The sequence below is a fragment of the Zootoca vivipara genome, chromosome 6 (assembly GCF_963506605.1).
Source record: "Zootoca vivipara chromosome 6, rZooViv1.1, whole genome shotgun sequence".
Classification (NCBI taxonomy): domain Eukaryota; kingdom Metazoa; phylum Chordata; class Lepidosauria; order Squamata; family Lacertidae; genus Zootoca; species Zootoca vivipara.
The window spans coordinates 60,961,189-60,977,456 of NC_083281.1; the positions used below are offsets into that span (position 1 = coordinate 60,961,189).

A 16,268-nucleotide genomic window follows, 5' to 3' on the forward strand; every position below is an offset into this window, starting at 1 on the left:
CACTATAATACCACTTTAAACAGTCATGGCTTCCCCCCAAGAATCCCAGGAGCCATTGCTTGTTAAGGATATTGAGAGTTTTTAAGAGACCCCCTATTCCAGCCATCCCCAAAGTGTGGCCCTCAACTCCCATGATCCCTAGCTAACAGGACCAGTGGTCAGGGATGATGGGAATTGTAATCCAAAACCTCTGGAGGGCCGAAGTTTGGGGATGCCTGCCCTATTCCTTTCACAGAGCTACAGTTCTGAAGTGGTTTAACCGTCAATCCCTCTTCACAGGTAATTTTGGGAATTGTAGTTTTGTGAAGAGAAATAACTCTCAGCACCCTTAACAAACAGCAGCTCCCATAATTCTTTGGGAAACGCCATGACTGTTTGAAGTGTTATCATAGTGCTTTAAATGCATAGTGTGAATGCGGCCTAAGTCTTACTCAAGGCCAATGTGTTGCCAGTGCATTTTGACCACATGGTTTGCTCCTGGGATGTTGCTGTGATGTGAGAGTAATAAGACAGAAGCAAAATCGAAAAGCCATATTGAGGTTATAACCTTTATTTAGGGCCAACGAAAATGTCATATTTTGGCGAGCAAGCTTTAGAGCAGGGATTGGGAAACCTGTGGCCCTCCAGATGTTGTTGGACTCCATCTCCTATCATCCCCAGTGAGCATTGCCCCAGCTGTCAGGGACGATGGGATTTGGAGTCCAGCAACATGAAGAGCACCATAGGTCCCACACCCCTGCTTTGGCATCTTCGGGAACTCTTCTTCATACTGGATATTAGGCAGAATGGAGAGCAGGGAGTTAGCAAGAGAGAAGCTAAAAAAATGGGGAAATCTTGACACTCAATGTCTGCAGTTTGGAGTTGTCCGCAGAATGTGTTGAGGTGCTTCCAGATTGTCACACTATTACAGAGCCCTCACACATTTGGGTAATTGCCAAAAAAGAGTACACCTTTATGACCCACCTCAAAAAGACCACATACATCTCAAAATAAATAGCAATGGCTAAATTAGCACTCTTGTGCCACAAAATCGCTTCTCTACCACCAACATCACCTGCCAACCCCCAGCCCTGCCATCTGACTTTCTGCTGCTGGAAAGATGCAACAAATCAATGGTGGCGTCTGTAGAATAACAGCAAACATTGTATACCCTCTGCTCACATTTTGTGAGAATTGATTGATTGCACTTGTATCCTATCTTGTCCTCTAAGGAGCTCAAGGTGGCATATCTCCCCCTCCTTATTTAATCCCCGTAACAACCCTGTGAGGTAGACTAGGCTTGAAGCAGTGACTGGTCGAAGGTCACCCAGTGATCTTCATGGCCATGAACCCTGGTCTCCCAGATCCTAATCCAACACTCTAACCACTAACTACCCCATGTGGATGTTAAGGGAACAGGTCAGGCCAATGTGATGTATGCAAATGAAGGAGAAAAAATGTATTTTGACATGTGCTGTGCCTGTCTGCCTGCTTTTCTCCCACACAGCTGATACTTGCCTCTGAGATGTGCTGCTTTCAGATTTCTAAGGATGCCCTCAAGGTCCCAGGCTGGGTCCAAAGAGTTTAGCTTGAGCAGGAAGAAACACCCGACCTTTTTGATGAGGGATATTTTTTCCCTCTCCTTGTCAATATGAAACACGACTTTGAGACGGGAGAAAACAAGAGCCAACCAGGGGTGCGCATCCAGCGGGGATTAGAGTGGCATGGCTTTTTCCTTGCAATTTCATTATCTTTCATCTCAAAAGGAAAGAAAGCCACACAGCCTCCGAACCAGCAGGGAAAGTGTGTGTGTGTGTGTGTGTGTGTGTGCGTGCGTGTGTGTGCGTGTCTGTGCCAGCCAAGGCCTTCCAGAAACAGGAAGCTGGTTAACATATTTATTGATATCAAATGGATGTTAATTGAGTTCTTGGAGCTCTCAGATTCGATGCAGAGTTCAAAGCAGTTTTTGCTGTGCCTGGATGGGTGGCTGAGGGGAGTGTTGGAGGTTATGTATTAAAAAGAAATTGGCCCCCAGGAAGAATAATGTGACGGGGTGGGGGTGGGCAAGGAGCTAGAATGCTACCCTGCATGTGGGTTGAGGAAGCCAAAGAGATGATGTCTTTTGAGGGGGAGGCAATATCCAGAAATGCTTTCATTTGATTAATTGTTTGAAACCATTTTGAGCAAAATGGAAAGCAAGAACTTTAATGCCAGGGGTTTGGGCGGGAGGCTGGAGAGGGGGGGTAGCACAAACTACAAGTCTGTGGCTGTGTACACACCATACATTAAAATCACATTCCCTCCAAAGAATCCTGGGAGCTGTAGTTTACCCCTCACAGAGCTACAATTACCAGCCCCCTTAAAAAAGTACAGTTCCCAGGATTCTTTTTGGGGCGGGGATGTGTGTGCTTTAAATATACTTAAAAATAACAAGTCTATGCCCACTCCCAGTCAGTGGGATTCTGGACATAACCTGCCAAAGCAACCTAGTTTTATATTTCACCTCTGTTTTTCCCCATCTGTAAAATGGAACAGTAATGACCTGCTTCCCATAAATAATGTGGACATGAGAATAATTGCATTTAATGAATAAGAGCTTAACAGTTATTAATCTGGCCAGAGAGAGAAAGAGAGAGAGAGGAGTCTCAGTGTGATGTAACTACACGACTTTGCTCATCACCTGCTAATTCTAGCTAGTGGGGAATTTAAAGTTCCAGCCTGCCATGTGTGGTCTGTTCTGGGAAGGGTCACATGGATTTCCTAGAAGCCAAAGATTCAGAGAGCTGTGACTGGTTGTAATCAGAGACCAGCTCTTGTAGGGCCTGTTTGTGGCCCCATTAATAGTAGTTAGAATCTGCAGTGGTGAATATTTCTGGGGTGGCAGAACTTGAAAACGTGTTACACAAGAGCTATGTTTCCTTCACTGGATCAAGGGTGTGTTTGTGTTTGTTTGTTTGTTCCTTGGTCAGATCAAAACTGGAAATGTGGGACGGAAGAAGCAGCAACCACTGGAAACGATGTGGCTTTGTGGGGATTTTTTACTGTCAGGGGTGCACCAGCATCTGACCTCAGTTTACCAGCTCCCTCTAAGGGTAGAGGCGACATATCTGTCACAGGTGAAGCAGGCGAAATCCTTTCCCCAGAAGTGAGCTCAACCACCCACAGACATAGAGCATTTTGAAAGGAGGTGTTTTAGGTCTGAGGGCACAGCATCCAGTCTTGTCTGAGCCCAAAGCTCTTTCTTCACAAATGAATTGCTCTGTTAGGCTAGAACCGTTTGCAGTGCCTGAGCTGCCAGGCACCCCCTGAGCCCATTTTCTGCTGTCATCCAGGAATCATTTCCTTCCATTTTGATCAAGGCATAGGTCCCTTTCCAACTGGGCGAGCAGAAGAAGCTACAAAGCAAATCCAGGCAGGCTCATCTGCTGATCGTCAGCTTCAGTGGGTTTGGATCCTTGCGGGGCCTTTTCTCCTCTCCACCCCCCTTTCCCCACACATCCTCTGCCTTTACTTCTTCGTCAGGGTCTCAGCTGTTAATTACCTTTGCCTGTCAGCCTTTCCTGCTAATCTGCTATCACTGAGTGGGAATCAGGAGGTCAGACAACAAAGGTGACACTGCCACACTGCGCCTCTTGTCATCTCCAAGCCAGATTAGTTTCATTGACTAACTCCTGGCTGAATACCGCCAGTTAATTATAACGATCACAAACCCTCCCATTTTAAAGCCACACAGTGAGAATTAAGGGTTCTGAAGTAAGACTTTAGCTTCATTAATTGCCCGGCTCTTTGTGATGGTATTGATTGATAAGGCTTTCAGTGGTGAGTAATGGCTTCCCAGCTCAGAGGGGATTAAGGCTGCTAATTGTTGTCGGCCTCAGCGCTGACAAGATAGACTTCAGTAGGTGTCAAATCCATACCGGCGGCTTCCTTTGTCATCTGCACCATCCGTGCCACCACTCTTCAGAATGAAAGCGTGGCGCAGTCGCCCAGGAATAATTAATAAAGCCCGGGAGCTGGCAGCGCGGCAAAACTGCCCCTTCCTTGGGTCGGCTTTCTGCTTTCTCCTTCTGCTGCAAGCTTGCTCCAAGTGGTGTATGACTCCAATGGAAGTGGGAGACATGGCATTGGGAAGAAAGGCTAAAGATGTTGCAAGCTTTTGAGTCTGACCAAATAGTTTGTTTAAAAATATACAGTATATACACATTAATTTTTAGAGTACATGAAGGCAAAACAAGCTCTTTCCTGTTGATTTTTATGTTTTCAGTTAGGCTGATAGTGTTGGCAAAATAGTGTCAAATTGGCTGTATTTTTTTTCCTTGCAAAACTCTGTCAAGTGCCTTATGCGTCAACAATGCAACATGTTCATTGTTCACTTCATTGTGGGTGGTTCCTGTGGGTACCTTTTTGGCCCAGGCTGGAAAGGATGTCTTAGTATTCCGTCTCCTTTTTGTGCTCTTGAGTACTCCTTAGGTAAAGGGACCCCTGACCATTAGGTCCAGTCGTGACCGACTCTGGGGTTGCGGCGCTCATCTCGCATTATTGGCCGAGGGAGCCGGCGTATAGCTTCCAGGTCATGTGGCCAGCATGACAAAGCCGCTTCTGGCGAACCAGAGCAGCACACGGAAACGCCGTTTACCTTCCCGCTGTAGCGGTTCCTATTTATCTACTTGCACTTTGATGTGCTTTCGAACTGCTAGGTTGGCAGGAGCTGGGACCAAGCAACGGGTGCTCACCCCGTCACAGGGATTCGAACCGCCAACCTTCTGATCAGCAAGCCCTAGGCTCAGTGGTTTAACCACAAGGATTTGCAGCATATTTAAGCTGAATTTGTTGGGTCCAATAAAATCAAGGATCTACCTCTCTGATTCCTAGGCTCCCATGCTTGTGCCGTCATACTAGGTCCTGCAGCCTATTTCAGCTCACTCTTGCCATAGTCAATGCAACCTAATAATTCAGCTCCTTACATAGTGGACTGTTAGTTCAACTGATTCACTGTGGCCACATTCACACCATGCATTTAAAGAACTACGATGCCATTTTAATCCATCATGGCTTCCTTCAAATAAGTCTGGGAGCTATACAGCTCGCAGAATGGTTTAACAGACTTTCCGTCTTCACAGGGAATTCTGCAAGTTGTAGCTATGTGATAATAGGGGTCTTCTAACAACTCCCACCACCCTTAACAAACTGCAGCTCCCAGAATACTTTGGGGGAAAGCCATGACTGTTTAAAATGGTATGAGAGTGCTTTAAATGTATAATGTGAATGTGATGTCCCAACTGCATCTTGGTATGTACTGAAAGGCTCAAAGTCATTAGAGTTTGCTTAGAGAGGCATGATTTTTCTTTTTCTTTTTAACCAAACAAAATAAAATTGTCACATGATCCATTTGCCAACCCTGTTCCACCATAAGGAAATTGTTTTTCTTTAACTCAGAATGGCTGTTAGCTTATTTGAATGCCCCATGTTTGTGCTTACACAAACTTTCCCTTTGTATGAATGTTTTTCATGCAACCTGTTTGCATTGAGGCACAGGGCAAAATCTAGGAAGGATGCCCTAGTTAGCATCCTATTTGTATTTCTCCTATAGCCACCCTTGTCTATATGCATCGTGCTCTTAATTCCATTTCTGTGAGTCTCTTCCCCCCCCCCCTCTACTTGCAAATACCGGTACCAGCAGCTTCCCAAGGCTGGGTGTAATTTAAAATACAGATGTATTATGCAAATTGCAGCAAAACCTTGCCCAAGGGTTGAAAAAGAGAGAGCGTTGTTATATTTACCCAAATGCCCGTCTCTTTGAGCACAGCATCTTGGTCATGGCTGCTTTTGCAGTCTTGGCTTAGGATGGTTTTGCTAATTTTTCTTGAAAGAAAGCAGTCGCCGCCTCTAATTGTGATGCCCCAGGTTTTGTGTGTTGATAGATGTAGCCATGCAGGGTGATATTCAAGCCCAGGACTTCCATTGCTGCAGCATTAGAGTAACGTCTCTGTACCATCAGCCTTTTTTCTAAAGTAATTGCCTTGCTGCTTTTGCTTTCCCCTGGGCTGGCTTTATGCTTCTGGGTTTCTTTTAGCAACTGAATGGGTAGTTTGGGTCCCTTTTTATGTGTCGCAGGAGCCCTCCCATGTAACCCAAGTGTAAGCCATTTTGTCTTGCCAATTGCTAAATGTGAATGTTTGAAGGCTTCTGAGCAAGAACACTTGATTTGTGGATGAGGAGGTAGAAACAGATGTGCCTACCAGTATGTGTATCTGAATATTCATCATAGCTGTACGGTGCCTGGCACCATATTAAGTGCCTTATTAATAAGGTGTAGAGGAGGAAACGGGCCTTCTCAGCTGAGAAAGGTAGGATCTTGTCACTCAGAAATCCATAAGCAAATGTGGCTTAGCAGTAGAGCATCTGCTTTGCATGCAGAAGGTCTCAGGTTTAATCCCCAGCATCTCCAGGCCTGGGAAAGATTCCCTGGCTGAAACTCTGGAGAGTTGCTGCCAGTCAGTGCAGGCAATAGTGAGCTAGATGTACCAGTGGTTTGACTTGGTATAAGACAGTTTCCTATGTTCCCAAGGGCCAACTAACTATCAAATTACCACTAGAAACCACCACCCTGCACTGTTGTCAGAGTTTGATCCACATGTGGCAAAAAAGTGTGCCTACTCATAAGGAAAAGGAAATTGTTTTTAAAAGTTTCTGAGAGATCCAGCCAGTTTAATGTTGTGTGTCTCTTGGTGGTTTGCATGCTGTGTCTCAGCCACACCTTAACTGTGATACCTTTACTCTCCTTGATGATCAGTAAGGGGTCAGGGGGTACAGCCAAATAGCACTACAACCTCACCCCAACTTCTGTATGGACATCTGAATGTCCCAGCAATGCAGTTGTCCATCCCTATTCTGGCAGATGGATGCATTTAAAATTAATTAATGGGCCCAAATGTACATGTGAGAATTCCCTACCACCACCTCAACAGGAATGGTACTGGAAACCTTTTCCTTGTCAACAAGGAGCAATGTTCAGGAAAGGTCTTCTTTGGAGTCAGAATATTGGTTAAACTTGGGCAACTTTTGCACCATACATTTAAAGAACTGTGATGTCACTTTAAACTCCCCCCCTCACCCCAAGACTAATGGGAGCTGTCGTTTGTTACATGTGCTGGGAGCTGTTAGGGGGTCCCCATTTCTCTCACAGAGCATCAATTCCCAGGAAGAGGGATTGATTATTAAGTCACTCTGGAAATTGTAGCTGTGTAAGGGGACTTTGGACAACTCTCAGCACCCTTAACAAACGACAGCTCCCAGGATTCTTTGGGGGAAGCCATGACTGTTTGCAGTCATATCAGAGTGCTTTAAATGCGTGGCGTGAAGGTAGCCTTATTCAATGGCAGCACCTGCAAGGGTTCAGCCTCCCAGCCTGCTCTAATGCTTGGGATTAAACTACCCACCAGGGAAAACTCCCCATCTGATTTCTGTCCATCTCTCTCTTGTTTTAGGGTCTTCAATAAGCAGCGAGTCTTCTCCTGTTTCCTCACCGGCCACCAACCACAGCTCCCCTGCAAGCACTCCCAAGCGAGGACCAATGGGGCCCCTGATTGTCCCACCGGGAGGGCACAATGTGCCGAACACGCCTCCGGTTGTGACCATTGCACCCACCAAAACTGTGAATGGCGTCTGGAGGAGTGATGGGCGACAGGTAAGGCTTTCACATGTACATGCACACAGCTTCTATTGGGGAGGGTGGGGTTTTCCCTAGAGGGACTTCGGAAAAGCATTGAGAAGGGGGAATGGGATTGAAACACAGGAGTAGGAGACTACAGGCAGATCTGAGGGAAATCCATCTTCCCTAATAAAATAAGGCAGCCATAAAATGAAGCAAGCCTTCTAGTCGTGGGATGAGTGATATTCAGTGGACATTGTGTTCCTAAAGAGCAACATGTCATATCAGGGGCCTAGCTTGTGACAGGCTGCCACAGAGTCCAGGCCTGGCATGGGTTGATGATCATCAGGGATAGGAGGTACGGTTGTGGATGCGGTGGAAGTAGGGGATCGGGCAAAGCAGTCTTTGTGACTCTCCTTTTGGGTGCCTCAGTAGACCCACCTTCATGCTGTGGGGTTTCACAGCCTGGAGTACTCTCGGCCCAATTGAGCCTAGGCTGCCTGGCTGCTTGAAGGCCCAGAAGTGCACTGGTGATGCAGAAGATGAAACACTGAAGCCTTCAAGCCTCAGCACCTTACACAGCATGACCAAGACTTGTCATACATGCAACCGAATGGGGAGATTGCGTGCTGATGTGCTCAGATGAGCAGTGGCGCAGTGGCAGAGCACCTGTTTTGCATGCAGAAGGTCCCAGCTTCAATCCCTGGTATCTCCAAGGTAGGGTTGGGAAAGACTCCCTGCCTGAAACCTTGCAGAGCCACTCCCAGTCATTGTAGACAACACTGAGCTAGATGGACCAATGGACTGACTCAAAAGAAGTCAGCTTCTCTGTCCCTAGTTCCTTCAGTCGTCTCATTCTGGTGCATTGAAATGGCTAAAACAGTATTTGTACATTGACACAATGGGCATACCGTAGGTTACAAGGAGAAGGCGTGTGTTGGATTGTAACTGAGCAGATTCAGCTCCACCAAAACTGGCACTGTATCAATTTCTGCTGCCGGTGTGCACCTTCCCTTGCAACAGTTGTCAAAATGCAGAGCAGACTGAATGTGGCTTGGGACTTAATTTGGTACAAACCCTCCTGATTCTTATTTTTGAGCCACAAGAGCTGATTGATTCAATCAGAGGGCAAGGCCTGCTTATTGAACATCTAGTGTTGAAAAGCAGCATGTTGCATCCAGAGCAAATGTCCTCTGGCTGGGGGTAAATAGCATCATCTATGCTAGTGTCCAGGTCAGGCACCAAGCATGCTCAGAGATGTCAGGAAGCAGGCAAAATGATTCCTGTAAATCTGTGCACACAAGGCCCTCTTCCTCCAGGGTTGCCCAGCCCACCCTGCTGCCCTTTTTTCATACATCCTCTCTCCCTTCCTTGCAGACACCACGGGCAGCAGGGAGCCGAAGCGTTTGCTAATTAAGAATCATTGTTAGGGTTCTCCTCCCCTTGTATTTTACCCAGGCTTCCCAGCGGGATCACAGCTCTTGGAAATACTAATTAAACCACAAAGAGGAAAGGCTGAGGGAGGGGAGGGAACGCAGGACCCCTGGTGCTTTGAAGAAGCGCAGATGATGCCCCAGCGAAGCAAAACACACACACAAACACGCCCTGAGCTCTGATCGTGATGAAAAGAAGAGGCAGCTTGCTCAGGCCTGCTCAACACAGCCATGCTTGTTTTGGTTGTGATCAGCTCCTTCTCCCACCTTCTCATTGAGCTTTGAAAAACAAAGCAGATTAGGTTAACCAAGTGTAGTTTATCGCTCTGCATCTCTGTGTGGTGTATGGAGATGACGTAGTTATGGGCATGTCTTGCAAGCTCAGTGGGCTTTGATACATCAGCAGAGAAAGTACTCCAGGAAAGAAGTGCTGTGGCTCAGTGGCAGAGCATCTGCCTTGCATGCAGAAGGCTCCAGGTTCAATCCACAGCATCTCCAGGTAGGGCTGGGAGACACATCTGTCTGAAGCCTTCAATAGCCACTACCAGTCAGTGTTGACAATACTGAGCTAGATGGACCAGTGGTCTGACTCACTATAAAGCAGTTTCCTGTGTTCTTGTGCCTTGAGGGAAGGGTTGTAGCTCCTTGGTAGAGCATCTGCTTTGCACACAGAAGGTCTCAGGCTCAGTCCCTGGCACCTGCAGGTAAAGCTAGGAGAGGCCCCAGTCTGAAACCTGGAGAGCCACTCCCAGTCAGTGTAGAGGATACTGAGCTGGACGACCAGTGATCTATCCACAAACCAGCTGTACCTGTCAGCAGCTCACATTGGCTTTCATCCTCACCGGCAGGCCTAACCCCACTCTTAATTTACTTAATTAAAATATTTTTTTCTACTGCCTTCCATAAGAAATCTTTAAGTAGTTCACATCAATAGAACCACAGTAAAAAAAAATGTAAAAATTAATACAGCAGCATCTATAGAGTCAGGGTGAATCACAATAAACTCTTATTCCTGGCCAGCAAACACCTGGTAGAACAAATAAGGGTTTAGCAAGTGCTGAAAACTAAGCTGAATCAGCACCTGCCTTATTTCAGAGGGGAGGTTCTTCCATTGACTCGGGGGCACAACTAGGGTTGCCAGACTCAATAGAGGACAGGACTTCTGTGCCTTTAATTGCCCTGCTCTCTTTTGAGTCTGGAAACCTTAAAGAGAAACCAGCAGACCCTTTGCTTGAAAATTAAACAAAGGTTCTGCTGGTTTCTCTTTAAGGTTTCCAGACTCAAAAGAGAGCAGGGCAATTAAAGGCACAGAAGTCCTGTCCTCTATTGAGCCTGGCAACCCTAGGCACAACTGAAAATGCCCTTCCCTTGACTGCAGCAAGCTGGGCCTCAGCAGGCTATGACACAGCTAGGTGGGCCTTATTAGAAGACTTTGGTGACTGGGCAGGTCTGTTTGGAGGGAAAGGCATTCCTTCAGGTAAGCCAAGTTCTTTTGGACTTTATAATTCAATACTTAACCCCTGCCTGGTAGCAGATCAGCAAACCCACACAGCTCTTTTAAGAGTGGCGTCACATTCCTGCAATAGGCTGCTGCACTCAGCAACTGCCACGTTTTGCACCATCTGCAGCTTCCAGGCGGATATTAAGGGCAGCCTCACTTAGAGCGCATCTCAGCAGTCAGTCAGTTATTGAGGTTTCCAATGCAGGCTATTGTTGCCCCACTCCTCCCTATTCGAATATTCGGCAGCCCTTGAGAGACTGCAGTAATATCCCTGCTGCAACAATTTACCGCTAATGAAGCTCTAATGCCACCAGGGAGCACTCTGGGTAGAGAGAGCCAGGGCTGACTCAACAGATGATCCAGCCCATCCATCCTAGTACAGAGGTTTGATTGAAGCTTTAATACTTTTTTTTTGTCTGGTGGATGGGGAGCACAGTAACTTAGTAAAATAAGATGGGGGGAGGGGAGAGAGAGCAGAGAGCAGAGATGAGGCACTTGGCGCTCTGAAATGCTAAAATCAAAGTGGCGGCTTGCTGCTGGCGCCCATCCATCAGAGGTTAGCGGTTTTTCAAAGATAATATGGAGTCTTTTGAAAGGCCGTGTGGAATGAAGAATTGTCTATTTTAAAGCTAATAGGGCATGTCCCGTGGTCTCCCTGGCAGAGATTGCACACTAATCACCAGCGAATGACTGATCTCCCCATTTTCTCCCTCCCCGCCATTTCATTGCCTTTCCCCCTTTCATCCTTGCAGCTGTGTATCAAGACACTGCTGGAAATGAAGTACAGTTCAGGCAGCGCTTTTGCAGCCTACTCAGAGCCCGCTGTCCACCTTTCTTGAGCAGGTGCCGCCTTTGCCAGTTATGCCACTGGGCAATCCAGTTCTAAGGATTTAAATGGCTTCCCCCCCCTTTTCTTTTTTTGCTGGCTGAGGCCAGCGGCCCTCCTGATGGAGTGTAGTTTTATCTTCAGTGGTAGCAGCTGGAAGAAGCCTGACTTGGGGTTTTTTATTTATTGAATTTGTATCCTTCCTCCCCAGGGAGCCCAGGGCTGCCAACGGATTCACAATTTAAAAACAAAAAACAATGCTAAAACATTCCCCAAAACATTTACAATTAAAAACATCTAAGATTAGTTTCAGTTAAAAACATTTTTTTAAAAGCAATTACAGTGAAAAACATTCCTCCATCCGATGATCACAGGGTTGCTCAGAACAGTATCCTTCAGCCACCAAATGCCTGGGTAAACAGGAATGTTTTCACATTTCTCCTGAAAGTTGATAATGATGGGAACAGGTGCACTTCACTAGGGAGGGCATTCCACAATTGGGGAACCATCACTGAAAAGGCCTTGCCATGGGTAAGCACCCATTGGCAGCACTGCAGTCAAGGGGAATCGAGGGTTCTTCAGCAGTTGTCTGACTCTTAATTCCCAACAGCCAGGAAGGCCAGTGGGAGAGATGATGGGAGTGGAAGTTCAGTGGCATATGGAGGGCCACAAGTTCCTCACTACTGCTCTACTAGAGCCATGAAGTCTGCAAAATCTAACTGAGGACGTCCTTCATGCAACCATTATCTTAGGGCAATCGTGTAGCCAGATTATCTAGTTAAGAACATCAGTTGTATAGATTTGGGCAGAATTCAAGGCATATGTGTTTGTTTTCGCATTTATATCCCACTTTTCTACCAAGGAGGTCAAGGTGCCAGACCCAAGGTCTCCCAGTGCGCTTCATGGCTCAGTGGGGATTTGAACCCTGATCTTCCTAGGTGTTAGTCCAATACTGTAACTACTACACTACGTTGCCTCTCAGGTTGTGTGGTGCTGTATATTCAGATTCCAGCTTGCACTTCCTTTGAAGTCTCTCCACAAAGGCACCGAAGTGGGTTAAGCCAGTGCCAGAGTTGACGTGTGAGCGAGGCAACAACTTCCCCATTGTGCCAAATTGTGTGGCTCAACAGTACCTGTTTGGCCCTAAGAAAGGTGTTGGGGACCTCTGGCCCTCCAGATGTTGCTGCCCTACAGCTGCCATCATCCCTGGCTATTGGCCATGCTTGCTAGGGCTCATGGGCATTTCAGTTCGGCAACATCTGGAAGACCAAAGGCCCTTCTGCCCTAAAGACTGCCACTTTTACCCTCCTGGTAAAAGAGCCCTTGCAAGGTTCACATTTTCCTGCCCATTGTTTTCATCAGGAGACCCTGCCCTACCCTCCCGCCTTGCTGTCTTTATTCAGAGGCTTGTGGCTGGTGCGGTTTGCTGATGCTGCTTTCTGCAACGGGCCTGGGTTTGTTTCCTGCCTCCAATGAAATGCTTGACTAACCTGTTTATTTTATGGCCGCTATCAAAAGGCTGGTGGATTTATATTTGCTGTGCTGTTTCAGGCTCCATAGGTGTCTGTATCCTCCCAGGGTGATTAATGGCTCTGGGGAAACAAAGCAGCCGGTAAATCCTCCCAAGGCAGAAGTGAAAAGCCAGACCCACCTTCCCTTCTGCCACTCTCCTTCCTCATCACAACCAGGCCTGCTCTAAATGGACCTGCAGCCGCAGGCACCACACACTGGCAATTGCTCTGCCTATGCAAAACAATCCCTTTGCAAAGCAAACAAGGTCACCCTCCTTTTCCTATGTTTGCAGCAAGCCCCCCTCCACTGAACACTTTTTTCTTGACAGGATGAGGTCTAGGGGTTGTGCTGCATTTTCCGATGCTATTGAGTTTGCCCATGTTTGTTGGTCAATTCCTTGCCCCCCCCCCCGGCAGGTGCATCCGGACCATTGTCTCCTGGATGCGCCCTCTGGAGAAGGTTAGGGTTGGTTGGCGGGCGGGCGAAAAGGGCCGGGTGTGTGGCGCTCCAGGCGTGCGCTGCGTTCAGAGAGTGAGCAGATGTTCCTGCTCATTAAAAATTCCAATCAGCGGGCCCATCTCTTTGAATTAATTATGGCCGATGTATCTTCTGAAGAGATTATGAAAGTCTTGAGGAGCTCTCAGCTGTTTGCAGGAGTGTTTGTTGTGGTCGTATTTAGTAAATACACTTGACTGATAGAGGCAGTTCTCCCAATGGCACCTGGCAAGGAGCTGCTTAATCCTCATCTGCAGCACATGCTTCAAGGTGTCACACTCTGTGGTGATGCAAAGGCGTGTGGTCTGCCTTAGGAAGTGTACAATGAAGCGTCCAGGCCTGTAGAAGCCCCTATTGTGCATAAGGAGATTGAGGGGGGCAAGTGTGGCATAACGATATAGCTAAGTGCTCCTTAGGACCCTGTAAGGCTTGTGGAGCACTAAAGGGCTTTGCTTCCTTTAGATGAGAGAGCGGAAGAGGCCTGCTGCCTGGCACTATTTGGTGCTACTGGGAAAGGTCTGTGGCTCAGTGGTAGAGCATCTGCTTTGCATGCAGAAAGTCCAGAGTTCAATCCCTGGTGTCTACAGGTAGTGGTGGGAGAGACCCCTGCCTGAAACCCAGGAGGCAGCGGGCGGCGGGGGTTGTCGCGGGCCAGATTGGGAGGCCAATTGGGCTGCATCTGGCCTGCGGGCCGTAGTCTGGGGACCCCTGGACTAATGATAAAACCCAATATAAGGTAGCTTCCTACTGGACATGCACCGGCTCACTCTCTTAATGGCTGCTTGTTGCTCACTGGTCCCTATAAGCTGAGCCTTGCATTTAACAGAAGTGTCTGAATTTTGCATTTGTAGATCCCGCCTTAATCTGTTCTCATTGATCACTGACTATTTAAAAGGAGTGAGAAAGAAGGGCAATAATTGGGGAAAGGGAGGGGGTCTGCAGATTATGATTCCCTTTGACATCCATGAACTTCTTTAGTCTTGTTTTTCTGCCTGGGCGGGTGTTGCTGAGCAGAACCTGCTTCCCTGCAGCTCCCTCAAAACCATTAGGAGGTTTTTATCCTTTTAAAGGGGCCAGGGAGAGCTTTCAAGGGCCGCTTGCCTCCCTGCCAAGCAGAGTACACATTAAATGGACCCAATTGACTTTTGGGTTCAGCAAAAGCTCCCAGTGCTGATATTTTAAGATCTCACATTGCCGGTGTGTGCCCTGGCTTAAGGTCAGCGTTCAGCCGCCTGGCCTTAAAAGGGGCAGGTTCTCGGGAAGGAAAATGGTTTGCCAAATGTGTTTCCTTTTCATCACTTGCTTGTCTTATAGGACCTTGTTGACCAGGAAGAGAAGCTTGAACTCCAAGTAGGGTTTTGTAATAGAGAAGGAACATACAGGCATCATGGCTAGGGACAGCTGAGTCTGGATTTGGTCCTGGCATCTTCAAAGAAAGGGCCATAGCTCAGTGGTCAAAGGTTCAATCCCTGGCATCTTCAAATAGGACTCAGATAGGAGCCTGGAAGGTTTTTGTTGTTGTTTAGTATGCAGTTAGACAGAAAATGAGGAATTGGAAAAAGATAAGTGCAGTTCAAAATCCAGTAATCGGGGGGGGGGGGTAGACAAGTTAGGCATGTGTTTATTAAGCAGTTAAATGACAGGCGATATCAGAGACAGGATGTAAACAAATTAAGGGTAGAATATGCAGCTTTTATTACTGCCCAAACCCTATTAAAGCATATTCGAGGAACATTTTCCTCCTCACCTTCATCTTCAGGCAATATTCCCTGACAGGCAATACTTCAGGTAATACTGCATGCCCTTAAGTACTGTCTCTCTCACACACACTCTCACTCTCTATCTGCATCTCTGAGTTTAGTATCTGAATGAAGCTAGGTTCATAAGTGAATTGTTTTTGTTGTATAGTAGATAAGAACTACTGACCCCTATGGAGAAACCACCACTGATGCAGTGTGGAAGGAAGGACCAAAGCACACTTAGTGTTTGTTTAGCTTTCCCCTTTTTTACTGTGGTCAGTGAATTTGTGCCATTGCATAATCTGCTTTTAAAAAACAATAACCCTGGATCTCTGCCTAAAATCCTGGAGAGCCACTGTCAATCACTGTAGACAGTGCTGAGCTAGATGGACCAAGGAGCTGACTTGGTATTATAAGGCAGCTGCTTGTGTTCCCTATACTGTTCTTACCAAAGCTTCGCAGTAGAACAGCTGCTTTGCATGCATAAAATCCAAGGTTTAATGCATAGCATCTCCAGGTAGGACTGGGGGAGACCTCAGTATTGCTTACACTGACTGACAGCAACTCTCCAGGACTTCAAGACTCTGAATGTCCCCAGTTCTGCCTCGAGATGCTGAGGATTGAACCTGGAGAGCCACAGCCCTTCCCCAGCTAACTGCTCTACTTCCCCAATCTGTGGTTAGCTGAGGTCTGGGGAGAGGTGTAGTCCAAAAAATCTGCAGTGCCAGGTTGAGGAACCTTTTGGTCTCCTTGGCCAACGCTTCATTTTTGTTCTCCACCCAGTCGCTGGTGATTGCCCAGGGGCGTCTGGCCTGCTTTGAGCCTGATTTTTTCTGGGTGTAGGGACCGCCATGTCAGTCCCAAACCAGATGCTGTTTCTCTCTCTTCCCCTGTTTTCTTTCTCCTTGGTTTGCCAGCATAGCTGTGACAGCAAAAGGCTAGCAGCTGCCTGCACAGCTGATGCCAAGGCTGGCCACTTCAGGGAACGACTGGTCACAGACCATCCTGCTCTGCCCTAGTGGCAGTGCCAGATCCCACATGCCCTCTTTTACTCTTTGTACATGCATCACTGTTGCCAGGCTATCCAGCATGGCATGTGTAGCAGCTGCCACCCTGGCTGATGCCAGACTCA

At 47.3% G+C, this 16,268-nt stretch overlaps 1 protein-coding gene across 6 annotated transcripts in view; it reads left to right on the forward strand.

Annotated features, from left to right (window-relative positions):
* GSE1 (Gse1 coiled-coil protein) overlaps positions 1–16,268 on the forward strand; it is a 391,224-nt gene that overhangs the window by 350,853 nt on the left and 24,103 nt on the right. For all 6 annotated transcript variants that reach the window (XM_035120003.2, XM_035120004.2, XM_035120005.2 and 3 more), the window contains one exon: positions 7,467–7,666. In XM_035120003.2, coding sequence (XP_034975894.1) covers positions 7,467–7,666 — 200 coding nt within the window. The remainder of the gene's footprint in view (positions 1–7,466; positions 7,667–16,268) is intronic.